The 18,943-nt window shown below is 48.1% G+C and overlaps 2 protein-coding genes across 3 annotated transcripts in view; one reads left to right on the forward strand and one right to left on the reverse strand.

Moving 5' to 3' along the window:
- The first annotated feature begins 4,566 nt into the window (after positions 1–4,566).
- TSLIG3C (tRNA splicing ligase complex subunit 3C) lies at positions 4,567–14,089 on the forward strand. 2 transcript variants are annotated; one of them, XM_087940191.1, is made up of 8 exons: positions 4,567–4,692; positions 6,247–6,383; positions 7,200–7,334; positions 7,959–8,143; positions 10,195–10,281; positions 10,397–10,513; positions 11,571–11,838; positions 13,019–14,089. In XM_087940191.1, the coding sequence occupies exons 1-8, from the start codon at positions 4,670–4,672 to the stop codon at positions 13,120–13,122; spliced, it is 1,056 nt and encodes a 351-aa protein (XP_087796317.1). In that variant the 5' UTR covers positions 4,567–4,669; the 3' UTR covers positions 13,123–14,089. The 2 variants fall into 2 exon arrangements, with proteins under 2 accessions (XP_087796317.1, XP_087796318.1); XM_087940192.1 differs by having other exon boundaries at positions 11,671–11,838.
- Positions 14,090–14,829: 740 nt separating this feature from the next.
- RASGRP4 (RAS guanyl releasing protein 4) overlaps positions 14,830–18,943 on the reverse strand; it is a 31,678-nt gene continuing 27,564 nt past the window's right edge. The window contains exons 15-17 of the mRNA XM_087940194.1: positions 18,136–18,282; positions 16,912–17,126; positions 14,830–15,377 (exon numbers count right to left, since the gene is read on the reverse strand). Of these exons, the coding sequence (XP_087796320.1) occupies positions 15,246–15,377; positions 16,912–17,126; positions 18,136–18,282 (494 nt within the window). The 3' untranslated portion in view covers positions 14,830–15,245. The remainder of the gene's footprint in view (positions 15,378–16,911; positions 17,127–18,135; positions 18,283–18,943) is intronic.

Genomic DNA, 18,943 nt, shown 5'->3' on the forward strand with positions numbered 1-18,943 from the left:
GTGGAATTTCATGCTTAAACATGGTCTTTCTTGCTGTTTTTAAACATAGAGCGCGGACAGGGTTCGGTTTACAGGGTATACCCAAAAACACAAAAACGCACACCTTGTTGTTATCTTCCTGTTTGTAATGTTAGACTGATTGGAGAGGATCGCATACTTCTTGCTGTAAAGTCCAGGGCTATTGAGAAGCACCCGAAGAATTTTGTTTTGGGGTGGGTTGTTTTTTTTGGGGTCCCGTGAATTCCAAACGGCCTTACAAAGGTTTTTTCAATTGCAGAATTGAACTGCAGAAAATGACACTGGAGGTGGGGAGATCCCCCCTTTTGCCATCAATAATGCATCCTTTCCTAAGCCACAACACTTTCTCCTGTGTTCCGTTCCAGTGAAAATTTCTAAAGCACAAAAATCCATCCAACCATATAACATGCCGTCGTTTCGTTAGGAAGTTTATCGACGCAACCCCAGTATCGGATCCTTTGGATGTAAATTATGCCTGTTTACTCACCGTTTAAGCACTTCAAAGCATCTGAGAACTGTGTGGTCTTAAGGCAGAGGTCTCCAAACTTGGCAACTTCTAAGACTTGTGGACTTCAACTCCCAGAATTCCCCAGCTAGCATAGCCCTGTTGCTAACTTGAAAAAACCCAAAATGGCTGCCTGGGGAATTCTGGGAGTTGAAGTCTTAAAAATTGTCAAGTTTGGGGACCCCTGTCTTAAGGAGCTATTTGGGGGAGTGAGGTGTGTGTCCAACCTTGGCAACTTGAAAACCTGTGGACTTCAACTCCCAGAATTCCCCAGGTTGTCATTCTGGGAGTTTTAAGTTAGCAACACGGATACGGAAGTGAATCTGACTTCCCTATTGACTTGAAGGCTGCCAAATCACATGGCCCTGGGTTCCTACAACCGTCTTAACTACATGCCAGTTGCCAAGTATCTGAATTTTTGAGCACACGGCCGTAGGGATGCTACAATGGTTTTTAAGCGTGAAAAATGGTCGTGAGTCACTTTTCCCCTGGCCCAGTTGTAGATTCAAGTCACTAAATTAAAGATTGAAGTTGAGGAAGTTTAAAAGTTCCTTGACTCTTCTCAGCCTAAAATTTTGCATAAATGAAAGGGATTGCCTTCCCTTTCTTTCTTTTCCTTGGGGCCCCAATCTCTGATGAGCAACACAGATTTATTCCAACTCCCATCTCATTCAGAGAATTCAACCGATCGAATCCGGCTGGGGCGTGTCCGTTTTTTTCCAGCTCCGACTCCTTATTTATTTATGTTAATTCTAATTTCTTGCTTGGATCCAGAACTGGACAGGTAAAATCCTGAATTTCAGAGGCCGCTTTTCATTCGCGGGGCAACTGCTTCAGCCACCCATCCTTGGGATTGCACGGAATCGTTTAGGATTGCAACTCTCTGAATGCCTCGATAACATGGCAGCTCTCAACAAGGGGAAAGCTGTGCTAAGAACAATGGCCAGGAATGGGGAAGGCTGGCGGGTGGGGCGAAGGGAAGGTGGCATCCATCCTTACCTGTGGGCAGGTGCTTTCTTTCTGTTTTAGGCCTTTGCGAAGGAGGCAACGGAAACCAAGCTACAAGTTTATGTTCCTTCTTCTTTTCTTTTCTTTCTTTCTTTCTTTCTTTCTTTCTTTCTTTCTTTCTTTCTTTCTTTCTTTCTTTCTTCCTTCCTTCCTTCCTTCCTTCCTTCCTTCCTTCCTTCCTTCCTTTCTTCTTCTTCTTCTTCTTCTTCTTCTTCTTCTTCTTCTTCTTCTTCTTCTTCTTCTTTCCCCTAATGTGGTTGCCAAGCTAATTTTCTTTCCTGTTTTAAGTAATTTTATCAGATTTGTATATTCGGTATTGGAATTTCTGTGTATTTAAAAAAAAAAATATTTTTAAAAGAATGGCACAGAGGGCACTGGAAAGGAATGCTCTATTATTTAAAACTGTACGATTGTAAATTAAAAAGGAAAAAAAAAACACCATTACACTTAATGGAAGCAGCCTGGCGTTTGCATTCTTATCCTCGCCGCGTACTGAAATGGTTTCTTTTCCAGCAACAACATAAAGCGTTTCCTCACCTTTTTATTTTTTTTAAATTCTATCTTCACCAATTTTAAAACTTTCATGGTGTAATCCTTTTCTGCTGCTCCTCTCTAAAATCTTGGGCAGAGAGTAAACATCCGTTTCCTTGGATTGGAAAAGCCATCATCATCTAAAGCTTAATAAACTACAGTCACGGTCATAAACAAGACTGATCCAAGTTACTAGTCCACAAGAGTCTGTTTCACTCTCAGTTGCAATCTTAAAACTCCATACTGACAAGCACTGTAGAATTCTGTTTTGGTAGGTTGGTTTCACCTAATTATTTAAAAGCTGAATTCGGTTTCCATCCTCTACATCATACATCACACTTCTTGAATTCCTTCGGTGAATAGACTTAGAATAACTTTATTGTCACGTTGAATGTATACTAATCGGCATATATTAAAATGAAATTCCCTTGCATTCAGCTCTCAAGAGGGTCTCCACCTCCAATTGGCGAAAGGAAAAAAATAATCATTTTATGTATTAAGTTTATATTGCCTCCGCTATCTCGAGTGACTCTGGGCGGCTTACCATAATGTTAAAACATAATATAAAGGCATTAGCTCAATACCCGTGCTTTGTTACAAAACTGTGTGGTCGGGCTTAATTTTTTGGGAGGAAAATAAGCGGGGGGCGGGGATTGTGCCTCTGCCTACCAGCATCCATTAATATTCACCTGGCTAGTGTCCTGTCAGTGTGTGAGAGTTGTGGGCTGTTTGGAAACTGAAACAGTATTTGCTGTGTGAGCAGGAAGGAGACAGCAAGGAGCCTGGGCGTGGCTTAGCTCAACTGTTCTGTACTAAACCTACTTGGTGCTCTGAAATTGAAGCTGAAACCCCTCCCCCCTGCTTGTGTTTTGCATTTGCAACAGATTTCTTTCCAGGTGGGGAGGGGGAGTAGAACTCCTTAGCATCAGAGCGTGTTAATAATAATAATAATAATATAGAAAATACTCTAAATGCTCTGATGATCATTCAAAAAATCCCTTCTTAGTGAGCCCCTAGAAGCCAAGAGGAAGATATGTGCCAAATTACAGTTCTGGAGATTTGGTGATGATGCATGAGTGGTATTTCGCTTTTATATATAGATATAGATTCAAATTAAGATTAACAATCACAGAGAAAAAAACGTTCTTATTAATAAGGAAAAAATATTATTAAATTTATATTCTCGCCACTCTTGAGGGCCTCTGGGCAGCATTAAGATTGGCAACGATTAGAGGAATATACAGTGTGTGTGTGTGTGTGTGTATATATATATATATATATATATACACACACACATACACACACACACACATACTGTATACACAATACAGAAGCCTGATGATGGCAGATGAGATTCTGCCGAAACATCGCTACAACTTTAAAAGCACAACTATAATGACGTGGGAAAATACCGAACAAAGCTGAATACTATATATATATATATATATATATATATATATATATATATATGGATCTTTGGTTGTTCGGGTTTTTCCGCGTAAGATTCAAAGTGTCTAGGCAACGTTTCGATGAAGTCTCATTCATCATCATCAGGCCTCTGTCTTTGGCTCTTGCTTTTCAGAGTGATGTGAAAACATATATATATATATATATATATATATATATATATATATATATATATATATATGTATGTATGTATGTATGTATATGTATATGTATATGTATACGTATATGTATACACACACACATCTCTGTCTATCTCTATTTCTATATATCTCTATCTCTATCTATTAATCTATCTCTATATTATATCTATATTTATCTATTCCTCTCTCTATCCATATCTATCTCTATAACTATCTACCAATATATCTACCTATCTATCTCTTTGGCTTCTTAATGCACTCGGACCAATTGCCACTTAGGCACAGAACACCCTCTATGTGTATATACACGCGTGTTTGTGCATGCACACGTAAAACCTACGCCTCCCCTGAGACGAAAGCTCGGCGTCCAAGGAAGAACTCTGCACCCGCTCAGAAGCAGGCGGCCCCGCGTTAGAAGCGCCTCTTCCCGGGATGCTCTTCAAGGAAGCCGGCGGCCAGCTGTTCCTGCAAAGGCCGCCCCCGCAGCAGTCCGCGCGCTCCGATTGGTCGACGATTGATACTTCTTTCCCCCCACGATACTCTCCTGTGTCTGGCACGTTGCCATAGTGAAGAGGGTGGTGGGGGGGAGAGCGTCATCGAGGGCGCCTTCCCATTGGCCGAAGGGTGTTGCGGGCGTTCTGAGATGCGATGCTTTTTTTTTTTTTCCCCCTTTTAATCCCTCACTCCCGATTGGCCGGGAAGAAAAGAAAAACAAAAAATCCAACCAACGGTTGGGAGGAGGCCCTTTGGTTGCTAGGATAAGCCGTCGGCCAATCCCAGGCGTCTCGCAAGGGTTTAAGGGCCGCCTCGGATTGGCGGCTCGCGGGGAGGGGAAGGATCAAGCCCGTGCTTGCATTGGCGGGGGGCGTTTGACGTCAGTAGGAAGCGCGCGGACGGTGTAGCCAATGGGAGGAAAAAAAGCTTGCAGGGCGGGACTGTAGGGCTTGCGCGAGCGGCGCTCGGTTCGAGGGCAAGGGCGGGGTGGCATTCCTGCGGAGACATGGAGGCGGAAGACGTCCAGGGGTGAGCGGGGGCGGGGCCGGGGGCGGGGCCTAAGGACAGCCAACGGGGTGGGGGTGGGGGTGTAAATGGGGGTCCCCGCGCTCTCCCCCCCATTTGTCAGCCTGTCCTACCTCGCAGGGTTGTTGTAGAGCAGAGGTCCCCAAACTTGGCCAACTTTAAGACTTGGGGACTTCAACTCCCAGAATTCCTGAGCTGACATGACTGGAGGGGGAACTCTGGGAGTTGAAGTCCCCAAGTCTTAAAGCTGTCCAGTTTGAAGACCCCCTGGAATAGAATATAGAATAGGAATAGAATTTGGAATAGGAATAGAGTTTAGAATAGAATAGAATGCAGAATAGAATAGAATGCAGAATAGAATAGAACAAGGGTCTTCAACCTTGACAAGTCTAAGACTTGTAGACTTCAACTCCCAGAATTCCTGAGCTGACATGACCAGAGGAGGAATTCTGGGGGTTGAAGTCCAGAAGTCTTAAAGCTGTCAAGTCTGAGACCCCTGGTCTACAGTATCTATCTTCTATCTCCATTTCTGTCTCTCTCTGTCTGTCTGTCTGTCTATCTAATCTAAGGGCCTTCAACCTTGGCAAGTCTAAGACTTGTGGACTTCAACTCCCAGAATTCCTGAGCCTAACATGACCAGAGGAGGAATTCTGGGAGTTGAAGTCCACCAGTCTTAAAATGGCCAAGTTTGAAGACTCCTGTTTGTAGGGGAGTTTGCAGAAGGAGCCCCATAGGGGCAGGAGGCTGGCGATGGAGCGCTTAGACCCATGATGGCAAACCTATGGCACACGTGCCAGAGGTGGCACGCAGAGCCCTCTCAACGGGCATGGCACCATCACCAGCTGCTCTTCTGTTTCTGGCTGGTCTTCGTGGGTGCGGGAGTGCTGGAAAACGGTCTGAAAAATGACCCAAACCAGGCCATTTGGGGGCTGTTTTCAGGCCAAAACAGCCCAAAACATCCTAAAAATGGCCCGAAATCAGCCCGAAAATTGGTCCAAAAAACAGCCTGAAAATGGCCAAGGAAAAATGCATTTTCCAGGCTGTTTCTTGGGCTGTTTTCGGGTTGTTTTTCTTGCCAAAATTGGCCCCCAAAATGGCCTGAAAACGGCCAAAAAAGAGAGGCCATTTTCCAGGCTGTTTCTTGGGCTGTTTTCGGGTTGTTTTTCTTGCCAAAATTGGCCCCCAAAATGGCCTGAAAACAGCCCCCAAACGGCCCAAAAACAGGCATGCATGCACCGCCAGCTCACCCTTCGGTTTTCCAGTGCTCTGGTACACACACACATGCACATGCCTGCACGCACGTTCCGGTTTTGGTACTCGGTGCCGAAAAGGTTCGCCATCACTGGCTTAGACTCTCCTCCCCTGCAAGGCCACAGAAGCCTCTGGACAGGTTGCCCCACTCAACCAGGTGGAGGTCACCCTATTCTCCTCTGAAGGCAGGACAAGAAACAATGCTTGGAGAATTCTGGGAGTTGAAGTCCACCAGCCTTAAAGTGGCCAAGTTTGGGGACCGCCGATGGATACTATCTTGGCTTTATTGATTATCGTCCTTTGTAGGTTTCCGTCCATGAAAACCTTCGCCGAGGTGGCCGAAGCTGGTGTCTCCAGTCCTCGATTCATGACGCTTTGCTCGTGGCTGGTTTCAGAGCTCCGAACTCTGTGTCGGCTGGAAGAGGACGTAAGCCCGGTGCAGGGTAGGTGGGCTCTTCTGCCTTTGCAGCAGGGAAAGGAGGTTTCCACATTCAGGGCTCTGCAGAGATGGGACTTCGGACTGCGAACCGAGGCTAGAGAGCAGGAGAGAACAAATAGAGAATACAAAGAATGTGAGAAGGGAGGAAGGGGGAGGAGGGAAGAGAAGAGAAAAGTCAGGCAGGAAGGAAGAGGAAGGGAGGAGAAAGGAAGAAGGGAAGGGAAGGAAAGAAGAGGGGAAGGAAATAAGGAAGGTGGCAAGGAAGGGAAGAGAAGAACGGAAGGAAGGAAGGGGAAGGAAAAGGGATGGAAGGGAAGGAAGGAGAAAGGAAGAAGGGAAGGAAAGAAAGGAAGATGGCAAGGAAGGGAAGGGAAGAGGAAGGAAGGGAAGGGATGGAAGGGGAAGGGAAGGAAGAAGGGAAGGGAAATGGAAGGAAGGAAAGGGATGGAAGGGGAAGGGAAGAAAAGGAAGGAAGGTAGGAAGGAGGAAAGGAAGGGAAGGAAGGAAGGAAGGAAGGTAAGGAAGGAAAGGGAAGAAGGAAGGAAAGGAAGGAAGGAAGGAAGGAAGGAAGGAAGGAGAAGGAAGGAAAGGGAAGGAAGGGAAGGAAGAAAGGAAGGAAGGGAAGGAAGGAAGAAGGAAGGAAGAAGGGAAGGGAAAGGGAAGGAAGGGGAATGGAATGGAAGACAAGGAGCTAGAAACGAGCAACTCAGAAAGGTTAAACGTGAGCAGAGGCTAAAGGGAGATGATAGAAACCTCTTTTTCTTTTTTTCAATTAAATCATTCTGATCCTAAACAACTCTAAGCCATTTCATCCTATCAGGACCTGAGGATGCCGAGACATTTCAGATTGAAATAAGTGGCCTCCTGAGTGAGCTGCATTGCCCGTATCCTTCACTGACCACAGGGGACATCATGGCTAGACTCAGCACCCAAGACCGCTGCCTGCAGCTTCTCTGTAAGTAGAGAGAGAATTGGAGCATCACACTAACACCATAGCTAGCTTAATCGTGGCTTGTGAACAGCAACCCTTCTCCTTCTCCTCAGACCCCACATTCTTCTAGCAATGATAATGTTACCCAGTTGGATAATGAAATATTATTATTATTATTATTATTATTATCCTCCTCCTCCTCCTCCTCCTCCTCCTCCTCCTCCTCCTCCTCCTCCTCCTCCTCCTCCTCCTCCTGTCTTCCTCCTCCTTCCTCCTCTTCCTCCTTCCTCTTCCTTCTGATTAGGTGGCCAAAGTCTTTGAGTTTCAGGATCTGGCCTTCTAAAGAGCAGCCAGGGTTGATCTCCTCTAGGACTGACCGGTTGGATGGCCTTGCAGTCCAAGGGTCTCACAGGAATCTCCTTCTCCAGCCCCAGAGTTCAAAGGCCTCCATTCTTTGGCGCTCGGCCTTCCTTATGATCCAGCTTTCACAGCCATACATTGCAAGTGGGGGAAAAAAACATAGCCTCGAACATATTTAAACATGCAACGGGGGTGTGGGGAACATACTAAGAAGCAGCAAAATGTTCCTTTTTTTCCCCCCTCCATCTCTCCCTTCCTTCCTTCCTTCCTTCCTTCCATCCATCCCAGATTTTTTGAGCTCGGAGCTGATGGCTGCCCGGCTCCAGGCCAGGAAAACGCTCCAATCAGCAAAGCAAGACGACAAAAATAATGAAGCAGTGCGAGAACTTCATCAGATCTGCCAAGCCCTGGGGATGCCTGAGCCAGACCCGGCTTCCCCTGTGGCTCAGGTTATGGATGACATTGGATCCCAGGTGAGACCCGAAGGGCAGGCAAACCTGGGCTGGGCAGGTAGGCTACTGGGAGGAATATTTCAGCCTCCTTTTTCAGTGTGGAAAAGCTTAAAGAGGCCCAGCTGCTTGCCAGGACGAGAGAGGGTGGGAGGGGACATAACTCCCGAATTGCAAACATTCGTTTAGCGACTGAAGTTACAATGGCACGGAAAACCGATGGAACGACTTGCCTCCAGGAGTTGTGGATGCTCTACCCCTGGAGGTTTTGAAGAAGAGGGTGTGTCTTTATCCTGCCTTCAGGTGCTGTTCTGACCCACGCCCTTTTCCGACAAATCAAACACAATTCAAAAGGAACAGAAACCTTGTTATGCTTTTACAAAATAATTAGCTGTGATAAGCACAAGCCTTGCCAAACTGTGAGAGACTTGCCAGAAGATAACAGACTAGAAATAAATTGCAATACAAGAATCTTCAAATACAAATTCAGGATACTGGAATGTCCACGAGGCTGGAGTTTCGAAACGTTTTTGCTTTCTGCAAAGTGCGTTCCTTTCACAGCTGGCTTTTATCTCCTTGAAGGAGGGGCCATTACCTTGCAGCCTTACTCCTGAGTCGCCCCTGCTGTTGTAGCTGCTCTTTCCTACGAGCAATTCTGCACGCACGCACACTTGGCACAGGCTCCTCGGGAACCTCCTCATCATTGCTGCCAGGCCCCACAATCTCTGAAGGCAGCAGTCCATTCCCTGACGGTCCTGGCCCCTCACCTGAGTCCTCGCTCTCCTCAGCCGTCTGCACCTGCTGCAGGCTAACCACAACAGGTGTTTTGGAGAATAGCTTGACCCCCTCCTCTTCTTTGGGGCAGCCCCTCAAATATTGGGGCACTGCTAGCATGTCACCCCTACTCCTCCTTTTCATAAGATTAGACGTATCCAGTTCCAGCAACCGTTATTTTGTTTGCAATAATTTCTGTTGTTCTTTTTCACCTTTTACACATATTGATCTTAATATTAACAGTACTGTGTCATTATTATTATAAAAACCAACCTCATGTAAATATCTACATTTATATACCTTTATGTACAGTACATTCATATACATTTATAATTTTTTATCTCCTTTATCCTTATTTCTATTGTTCAACCATTTATACCAATTATCTCAAATTTTGTAATACTCCAACTCTTCTTTATCTTTTAATTTTAACATCAGTTTATCCATTTTAGCACAATATAGAATTTTTTGAATTACTAATTCCTCCAAGGACTCTAGATCCGTGATGGTGAACCGATGGCACAGGTGGCATACAGAGCCATTTGTGTGGACACGCAAGCCCCAGCCAGACTTACCCGCACTACGCATACATGCACCTCCCAGCTGATTTTCATCCGGTTTGAGGCCTTTTTCGCCCTCCTGGAGGCTCGAGGGGGAGGCCAAGAAACGGGCCTTCCGGAAGTGCCGAAACGGGCCTGTTTTCAACCTCCGGAGGGCCTCTGGAGCTCGGGGGAGGTTGTTTTCACCCTCCCAGAGGCTCAAGTGAAGCCTCGGGAGCCTCAGGAGGCTGAAAACGGGCACTTCCGGTATTTCCAGAAGGCCCACTTTTCGGCCTCCCGAGGCTGCAGAGGCTTCCCTCGAGCCTCCGGGAGGGCGAACAGGTCTCAAACAGGCCGAAAATCAGCGGGGAGGCAGTGCAGGTAAGGGGGTGGGAGGGGTTGCGTGCACATGCGTGGGGGGGGGCAGGCTGCAGCGCATTGTGGGTGCCGGCACTCGCATGCTTTTGGCGCACCACAACAAAAAGGATCACCATCACTGCTCTAGATCTTCTCAGGCCAGGCAAGGGAGGGCGAGGGAGCTGCAGCACAGGGCCCAAAGAGCTGCATGCGGCTCCGGAGCCGCTGGTTGCCGACACCCCGATCTAGAGTCTTTTACCTCGTGGCGACCACAGCTGGATGCAGTATTCCAAGTGTGGTCTTAACCAAGGCTTTATCAAGCGGTACTATTGGGTTAATAACGGTGGTATTATCTGCCTCTTTCTCTTCGCCAAGCTACGAAAGCTAACTCCTTGCTTCCTTCAGGTTTCGGAGGCTCTCGCCGCCGCACAGGGGCTTGAGCCCCAGTGGACAGCACCGCTCCTGAAGGCCCCGCTGACCTCCGAGCAATGGGTAGGAGGGCCACTAGAGATGGCAGGAGAGGAGAAGGCGGGTGGGCTTTCTGGTTTGGCGCTGATGGACCTTAAACATCTCTGCTTCCCCTTTTCGCTCTCCTTAAAAATACCAGAAAGCCCTGGACCAGATCAAGCAAGTCCTGGGGGCCGAATACCAGTGCCGAAGACACATGATGCTGACCCGTTTCGACGTCACCGTTGCATCCTTCCATTGGTCTGAGAGAGCCAAGGTACATTCCGGGAGCTGTTGAACTAGCAGCATTGATTTCATTCTGAAACTAACGAATAAATAACTAAATAACAAAGTAAATAACTAAATAAGAAATGAACTAAGTAAATAACTAAACAAAGTAAATAACTAACTAAATAACTAAATAAACTAAGTAAATAACTAACAAAGTAAATAACTAAATTAAATAACTAAATAACAAACTAAGTAAGTAATTAACTAACGAAATAACAAAGTAAATAACTAACTAACTCAATTCATTAATTCATATCCCATGTTTATTACTTTTTAATAACTTGGGCCGGCGAATGAATCCAGCAAACTTTCCTCCTATTTTCCCCACAACAACCACCCTGTGAAGCGGACTTGGGCTGAGAATGAGTGGCCCAATGTCACCCAGCTGGCTTGCTTGCTTAAGGCAGGACTGAAACTCCCAGTCTCCTGGTGATTGGCCCAAAGTTGCCCACCTGGTTTTCATAGCTAAGACCAAACTAGAACTCACCGTCTCCTGGTGATTGGCCCAAAGTCACCCATCCAGTTTTCATCTCTAAGACTGAACTAGAACTCACCATCTCCTGGTGATTGGCCCAAAGTCACCCAGCTAGCTTTCATACCTAAGGTGGGACTAGAACTCCCAGTCTCCTGGTGATTGGCCCAAAGTCACCCATCCAGCTTTCATCTCTAAGACCAAACTAGAACTCACTCTCTCCTGGTGATTGGCCCAAAGTCACCCAGCCGGCTTTCATACCTAAGGTGGGACTAGAACTCCCAATCTCCTAGTGATTGGCTCAAAGTCACCCATCCAGCTTTCATCTCTAAGACCAAACTAGAACTCACCATCTCCTGGTGACTGGCCCAAAGTCACCCAGCTGGCTTTCATACCTAAGGTGGGACTAGAACTCCCAGTCTCGTGGTGATTGGCCCAAAGTCACCCATCCAGCTTTCATCTCTAAGACCAAACTAGAACTCACTCTCTCCTGGTGATTGGCCCAAAGCCACCCAGTCAGCTTCCGCGCCTAAGACCAAACTAGAACTCACCAGCTCCCTCCTCTTTCTAGTCTAGCGCCTTAACCATTAGACCAAGCTGGAGTCGGGGGAGGGAGAGCGCAGCTGTCTCAGAAGCCTTGCCCGTTTGTCTCCTCTCTCGTCCCCCGCCAGAACCGAAGCACCGCCATGTCCGAAGCCTTCCAACCTTTACGGCAGTCTTTGCCGGAGGATTCCCAGGTCTGCCTTTCCCACCTGCTGGCTGCCCGGGAGGACTTTTCTCGGATCGTGAAGACCAGCAGCGAGGCCTTGCGGAAGAAGACCAGTTGTGCTATCAACAAGGTGTGAGCTGGAGGGGACATCCAGGCCACCAAACAGCTGGAGGTGGAAGGAGGGAGGGAGGGAGGGAGGGAGGGAGAGCCCCCAGCGGGGTTCACGGCTTGGCCCAATGGCAGGTCACGCGGTTCACTCAACAGACCGTCGTTTGGCCAAGCAAAACCCGGATTTCACACCTACAGCTTTGCCTCCTGAAAGGAGTTGATTCTTGGGATGGAGAGGCTGAGGAGGGAGGATGCTGGTGTCTTCTCCTTTCAGCCTTCCTTCCTTCCTTCCTTCCTTCCTTCCTTCCTTCCTTCCTTCCTTCCTTCCTTCCCCTTCCTCCCTCCCTCTTCTTTTCCCTTCCCTTCCCCTTCCCTTTCTTTTCTTTTCCCTTCTCTCTCCTCCCTCCCTTTTTCTCCCTCTCTCCATCCTCCCCTCCATCTTTCCTTCTTTTCCTTCTCTCTCCCCTCTACACCCTTTCCCTTTTCCCTCTGTCTGCTTCCCCTTCCTTTTTCCTCTCCTGTCTTCCCTTCCTCTTTACTTCCTCCTTCTGTCTGCTTCCTTCCTTTTTCCTCTCCTGTCTTCCCTTCCTCTTTACTTCCTCCCTTCTGTTACCTCTCTCCTGTCTTCCCTTCCCCTTCCTCCCTCCCTCCCTTCCTCCTCTCTTCCCTTCCCTTTCTTTTCTCTTTCCCTTCCTCTCCCTTTCCTTTCCCTTCTGTCTCCTTCCTCCCTCCCTCCCTCCCTCCCTCCCTCCCTCCCTTCCTCCTCTCTTCCCTTCCCTTTCTTTCCCTTCCTCTCCTTTCCCTTCTCCCTTCTGTCTTCTTCCTCCCTCCCTCCCTCCCTCCCTCCTCTCTTCCCTTCCTTTCTCCTTCCTCTCCCTTTCCCTTCTCCTTCTGTCTCCTTCCTCTCCCTCCCTCCCTCCCTCCCTCCCTCTCTCTTCCCTTCCCTTTCTTTTCTCTTTCCCTTCCTCTCCCTTCCCTTCTCCCTTCTGTCTTCTTCCTCCCTCCTCCCTCCCTCCCTCCTTCCTCCTCTCTTCCCTTCCCTTTCTTTTCTTTCCTTCCTCTCCCTTTCCCTTCTCCCTTCTGTCTCCTCCTCCCTCCCTTCCCTTCCCTCCCTCTTCCCTTCCCTTTCTTTTCTCTTTCCTTCCTCTCCCTTTCCCTTCTCCCTTCTGTCTCCTTCCTCCCTCCCTCCTTCCTTCCCACAGGTCTTGATGAAGGGCAGCGTGCCAGACCGGGGAGGACGCCCGAGCGAAATCGAGGCCCCCATGCCCACCTGGGAGAAGAGGAGAGAAGGAGGCGGTGGAGGTGACCAGCGCTGGGCGAAACGGGGCAAGAAAAAGAAGAAATAAGGGAAGAGGGGCTGAAACCAGCTGCCGTTGGGGTTGGCGTGGCCAGAAAGTGTGACACGAAGGAAGTGCCACGGATTCTTACCCAACGTGTCCAAGTCTCCATCTTGCCTTTCTCCAGGCAAGCCAGCTTTAAATAAGGATGCGGTTCTTCGGCACTCCAGATGTGCCCGTAAGGCCAACTCCCATAATCCAAAGATCACGTTGACCTTAGGGGAAGCATAACCCTCCTGAGACTACAGGGAAGGTTGGGGAAGGTGCCACAAGCAGCTTTGAAAGCCGCGAAGCATTTCTCGGCTGTCTGAAATCCACAATAAGTATTTTATATTTGGACTTTTTTATTTTCGCCCTGAAAATCGTCATGGAAGGGGGGTGCCTAAGCCGTGGAAAGAGGATAAGATCAGTGGGTTTTGATCTCTAGATTTCTACTCTGAAGGAAGATTCCAGATTTGGTATCTTGTTCATTCAAAAAGCAGAAATGCATAAGGTGGCTGTTTTGTTTTGGGTTTTTTGGTGGTGGGTGGTTATTATTGGAGGTGCCTCTTTTCCCCCTGTTGATAATCTTGTGGTGGTGGTGCTGGTGGAGTTGCTTGAACCTGATGCTGTATTTTTTAAGAGGAGGAGGAGGACTAGAACATTCTTAACCTCCAGTCAACATACCTGCTTAGCTTCCCTGGCTTGGGAATAAGGGAATTGTGGCTTATGTATCTGGGAGGCCCAGGATGTTCATCCAGTATTGATGGCCCAGGAGCCTTTGGTATTTTTTTTTTTAAAGGGGGGGGGAGGTTGTTTGGGGATGGGACAAATAGACGTGGTTGAAATTTAATATTCTGGGATCGCTAGCGCAGCTCAGATTTCTGGTATTGTTCTCACTCAAGCCAAACTCTGGCTGTGTAAAAAGATTCAAAATAAAACGTTTATTTTTTTCTGCTTCTGGTTGGTTGTGTAGAGTTTCAGGTTGGGGAATTCTGGGAGTTGAAGTCCATCTTAAAAGCATGCCTGCTGGGGAATTCTGGGAATTGAAGTCCACCAATCTTAAAAGATGATGACTGGGGAATTCTGGGAGTTGAAGTCATCTTAGAAGCTTGCTGGCTAGGGAATTCTGGGAGTTGAAGTCCATCTTAAAAGCATGCCTGCTAGGGAATTCTGGGAATTGAAGTCCAGCTATCTTAAAAGATGATGACTGGGGAATTCTGGGAGTTGAAGTCATCTTAGAAGCTTGCTGGCTAGGGAATTCTGGGAATTGAAGTCCACCTATCTTAAAAGATGATAGCTGGGGAATTCTGGGAGTTGGTCCATCTTAGAAGCTTGCTGGCTAGGGAATTCTGGGAGTTGAAGTCCATCTTAAAAGCATGCCTGCTGGGGAATTCTGGGAATTGAAGTCCACCTATCTTAAAAGATGATGACTGGGGAATTCTGGGAGTTGAAGTCATCTTAGAAGCTTGCTGGCTGGGGAATTCTGGGAGTTGAAGTCCACCCATCTTAAAGCTGCAGGTGAACTTCTCGTGGCGAGCTCTATTTCACCATAGATTTCTCTGTATTTTGTAGCCAGCCTGCGTGATTTGAGTAACTGGTCATTGGACTTGAAGTTCTCTCCCTTTCTGGTCTCTTTTCTCATGGATACTCAAACGGGCTACTTTTCGGTTAGGGATCATTAAAGCCGCTGCTATGAATTCTCGGAGTTGTGCTCTTTATTTACAAATCCCTCCAAAGCTGCCAGAGCCATAAAACGAGGCAGCTCATACATTAAACAAAACAAAACAAAAAACATAATAAATAAATTACAAATCCGAAGGTGCGTGATAAAGGACTCGGATTTGGCCTGTTCCTTCTCGGACTGCCAAGATGGCTGAACCAGAGAGCTGCTTAGCCGGACATGAACAAAACCCCTCCCCTAGGACAGCATCTTCTTCTCTGCTCCCCAATTTTTTTCTTCGTTGCCCGTCGGGGTTTTTCAGCGGATGGCTTCCTCCGCCAGCCCTTTCTCTCGGCCCGCCCGAGGCCCGATGCTCGCCCCGTTCAGGAAAGCTTCCTTCCTTAAGTTCCCAGAGTTTGTTGGCAGAGAACAGCAACCGACCAGCTGGGCTCAGATGAACCGAGGCGTGATTTCGTAGAGGGATGCTGGGCTGCCCGTTTTCAAGAGCCTCCTGTTCTCGGCTTCTAGCTGCGTGTAGCGGTTCTGAAGAGACTGGTTGGCGGTCAGCAGCCCGTCCCGTTCCTGCAGGTCAGAGCAAGGGGTTTAGAGACGGAATGAGGGGAGGGGGACGTGCAGAAGCCCCCCCACTCCCGGCCCACCCCCCGGTTCTCTCTGAGCTGGGTTGTCCCAAAGCTGCTTCCCCGCACCAAGAGGCAAGCACCTTTGGGACAATCATGAGCTGGATGACTTAGAATCTCCATAGACCCTCTGAGCTTGGCGGCTTTCTTGCAGACGTTTCATTACCAAACTAGGTGACATCATCAGTGCTAGAAGGGAAGTGGGGTTTGCGGGGAGAAGGAGGAGGAGGAGAACTATGGGGTCCTTGGTGCTCTCTGGGCTTGCTTGCCCAGACCATAGACCCTCTGAGCTTGCTTGTTTTCTTGTAGACATTTTATGACCCAACTAGGTAACATCATCAGTGTTAGAAGGGAGTCGCATTTGCGGAGAGGAAGAGGAGGAGGAGAACTGTGAGGTCCTTGGTGCTATCTGGGCTTGGTTGTTTTCTTGTAGACATTTCATTACCAAAGTAGGTAACTTCATCAGTGCTAGGAGGGAGGAAGAGGAGAACTGTGGGGTCCTTAGCGCTCTCTGGGCTTGGTTGTTTTCTTGCAGAGCTAGACGGGAAGTGGGGCTTGCACTTATTTTTAATATACTACTTTTCGTATACTATTTTATATATTTATATTCCTGTCGCTTGCCCTGTCAGTGTTAGTGGGAGTGTTCTTGGGGATTAGGCTGTTGATGACTGTCAGCTTGTTTGGCGGTTCCTTGATTGGGGGTATTGTTTACTCCTTATAAACAAGTGGTAAACGATATTTCTTAATACCCCAATCGAGGACATGCCAAATAAGCAAACAGCAGACAGCCCAAACCAAAGACCCTCCAAGATCACTCCCACCAACACCGAACAGGGCATGCCACGAGTACATAAAACATAAGAGCCAAACCCCACTCTCTTCTAGCACTGATGATGTTACCTAGTTGGGTCATGAAATGTCTGCAAGGAAACCGCCAGGCTCGGAGAGCACCTAGGATCTGTCTTCAGCCTATTATTTCCAGGTTGACTCTTCTCCTTGTTCAGTTTCCATCCATTATTCCTTGTCTGGCCTTCGGGGTGCTTTAGAAAACAGCTTGACCCCCTTCTTTTTCTCTGGGGCAGCCCCTCAAATATTGGAAGGCTGCTCTCCTGTCTCCCCTGGTCCTTCTCTTCACTAGACTAGCCAGGCCCAGTTCCTGCAACCGTTCATCGTATATTTTAGCCTCCAATCCCCTCATCATCGGTACTTTTGCTAGAGTATCAACGTCTATTTTTATAGTGTGCTGACCAAAACTAAATGCAATATATGCCACCGTTGTTTAAACAAGCCAGTGGTTCTCTGCGGGGCCAGTTTGGCCAGTAAATGCCTATTTTCTACAAAGCTGTTGTTAAAAAAAAAATGTGTTCGTGGTACTGTTAAGATGCCACAAATCTGGCCGGTGAACTCCACACACCTTCACGTGCCCGGGGTCGAGAAAAACATTGATTCTTATTATTTCCCCTGTCAATTATCCTCACCTTCTCCAGCTCCTTCACCAGCGCCACGAGTTGCTTCTGAGTTTTATTGCAACCCTCCGCCGGCTGTTCTCGGTCCTCAGTTGCCGGGCTAGCCTGCTCGGTCTGGGTGCTGGCATGTTTGACCATCCGGCTGCCCGGGCTGCTTGACAAGGAGACCACGGGGCTCTTGCCCTGTTCCCAGCCTGGTGGGAAAAGGAACATTTCTTCCTCAGAGCCTGCAAGGTGAAAAAGGCTCAGTTAGACGGAGAATCGCCGTGACAACTGCTAAAACTATGGCTATAGCCTTTTTAGAGTGGCTAACGGAAAGGGAGGGGGGAAAAGGGGTTCGAAAGAGCAGTGCGGCAGCTTGCAAACCAAAAGCGCGTTCCATACATGTTTTCGAAGATAGTAACTAGGGGACTGAAGTTTCTGCAGCACAAAATTCTAATGGGAAGAGAGCACGATGGCTGACTCTGGGCTATGGATGAGTCTCGTTGGAGGATACAATTTATGGGCGTGGCCAACTGGGTGGGTGTGGCCAGCTTGATGCCACTCACTGGATATGGCCAACTGGTTAAGCGTGATTGACTGCGTGGGTGTGGCGAGCTTGACGCCACTCAGTGGATATGGCCAACTGTGGGCGTGGCCAACTGGGTGGGCGTGGCCAGTTTGACGCCACTAACTGGATATGGCCAACTGGTTAGGCATGACTGACTGTGTGGGTGTGGCCAGCTTGACACCACTCACTGGATATGGCCAACTGTGTGGGTGTGGCCAGCTTGACACCACTCACTGGATATGGCCAACTGGGTGGGCATGGCCAACTGTGTGGGTGTGGCCAGCTTGACGCCACTCACTGGATATGGCCAACTGTGTGGGCGTGGCCAACTGTGTGGGTGTGGCCAGCTTGATGCCACTCACTGGATATGGCCAACTGGGTGGGCGTGGCTAGCTTGATGCCACTCCCCAAATTGCTGGCCAGGTGTTTCCTCTTCGCATTGGCTAGCCCGGGCCGAAGCGACGCAGGCCGGCCCTTTGCATTTTCCAGGATGGCCTTGCAGGCCGGATCTGACCACAGGACAGGCCGGGTTTGGCCCGCAGGCCTCCTGTTTGACTCCCCCTAGCTTATGGTCACAAATTGGGATCAGAATCTCCATCACTAAGCAATGTGGTTGTTAAGCGAGACGTGCATGTTTAGTTTATGTGTTTTTCACTTTTTACTGTTTTACCCCAACGGCCACATACCGGAGCTGGGATGGTGACTCATAGCCAGCGTGGCTGTGGAGGCGCGCGGTGTGCTGTCGGAGGAGGAGGAGGAGGAAGGGAAGCGGCGAGCGTGGCACTCCACCTCCACCTGGTTCTTGCAGTGTTTGTGACAGATCATGGCACAATCTAGAGAGAATCACAACAACAACAACCACCACAAAAGGGGGCTTCAAATCAAAGCAGTGAGAAGATGAATTGTTACCCGCCCCCAATGGCTCCTGCTCCCAGTCTTCTCCAACCTGGTACTACAACACCCATGGGGCTGGGTCAAGGCACTTTTACTGCTTCAGTACTAAGGATACACATACACAAATCCACTTTAAGGGGCTGCTCAAATACACAATTTTCCTCCCGATGCAGGAACGTCACTTAAGGAGGGGGTCAAACTCCAAATAAGGATGAGATGAGATCAGGAGAACATTCAACTATGATTTCCATTAAGATTTTTTAAAAACTTAATAGCTGGAGCAGCAGAGTTGTAAAGTGAGACAGAACACACAGTTGTGGTTCATTGGTACCCGAGTGTACAAGGGGAGTATTGTTTTTATACTCTGCCTTTTTTTTCTCTGTGTATGTGTAATTTACCTCACGATGTTCCTGCGGTGTTGATTTACCTCAGGATGCGCCCGTTTGCCTGATTATCTAGTTCGGTGTACATGCAGATTGCAAATATATTTATTTATATTTAAAACTACAAGCGGGTGTCGGCATCTATGGCTTTTATTTGGACACCGGATGACAAAAAAGATGAATTTTCAGTTATCCTTAGCATTGTTCTCAGTTATAT

Source organism: Pseudonaja textilis, chromosome 10, assembly GCF_049901715.1.
Source record: "Pseudonaja textilis isolate UNSWEBS1 chromosome 10, rPseTex1.2, whole genome shotgun sequence".
Taxonomy (NCBI): Eukaryota; Metazoa; Chordata; class Lepidosauria; order Squamata; family Elapidae; genus Pseudonaja; species Pseudonaja textilis.

Bases quoted from the DNA above. Each gene is read 5' to 3' on its own strand.
- TSLIG3C (XM_087940191.1), top strand. From the start codon at position 4,670: ATGGAGGCGGAAGACGTCCAGGG. The intron at 7,335-7,958 runs GTAAGTAGAGAG...CATCCATCCCAG, and splicing joins CCGCTGCCTGCAGCTTCTCT to ATTTTTTGAGCTCGGAGCTG. The intron at 11,839-13,018 runs GTGTGAGCTGGA...TCCTTCCCACAG, and splicing joins CCAGTTGTGCTATCAACAAG to GTCTTGATGAAGGGCAGCGT.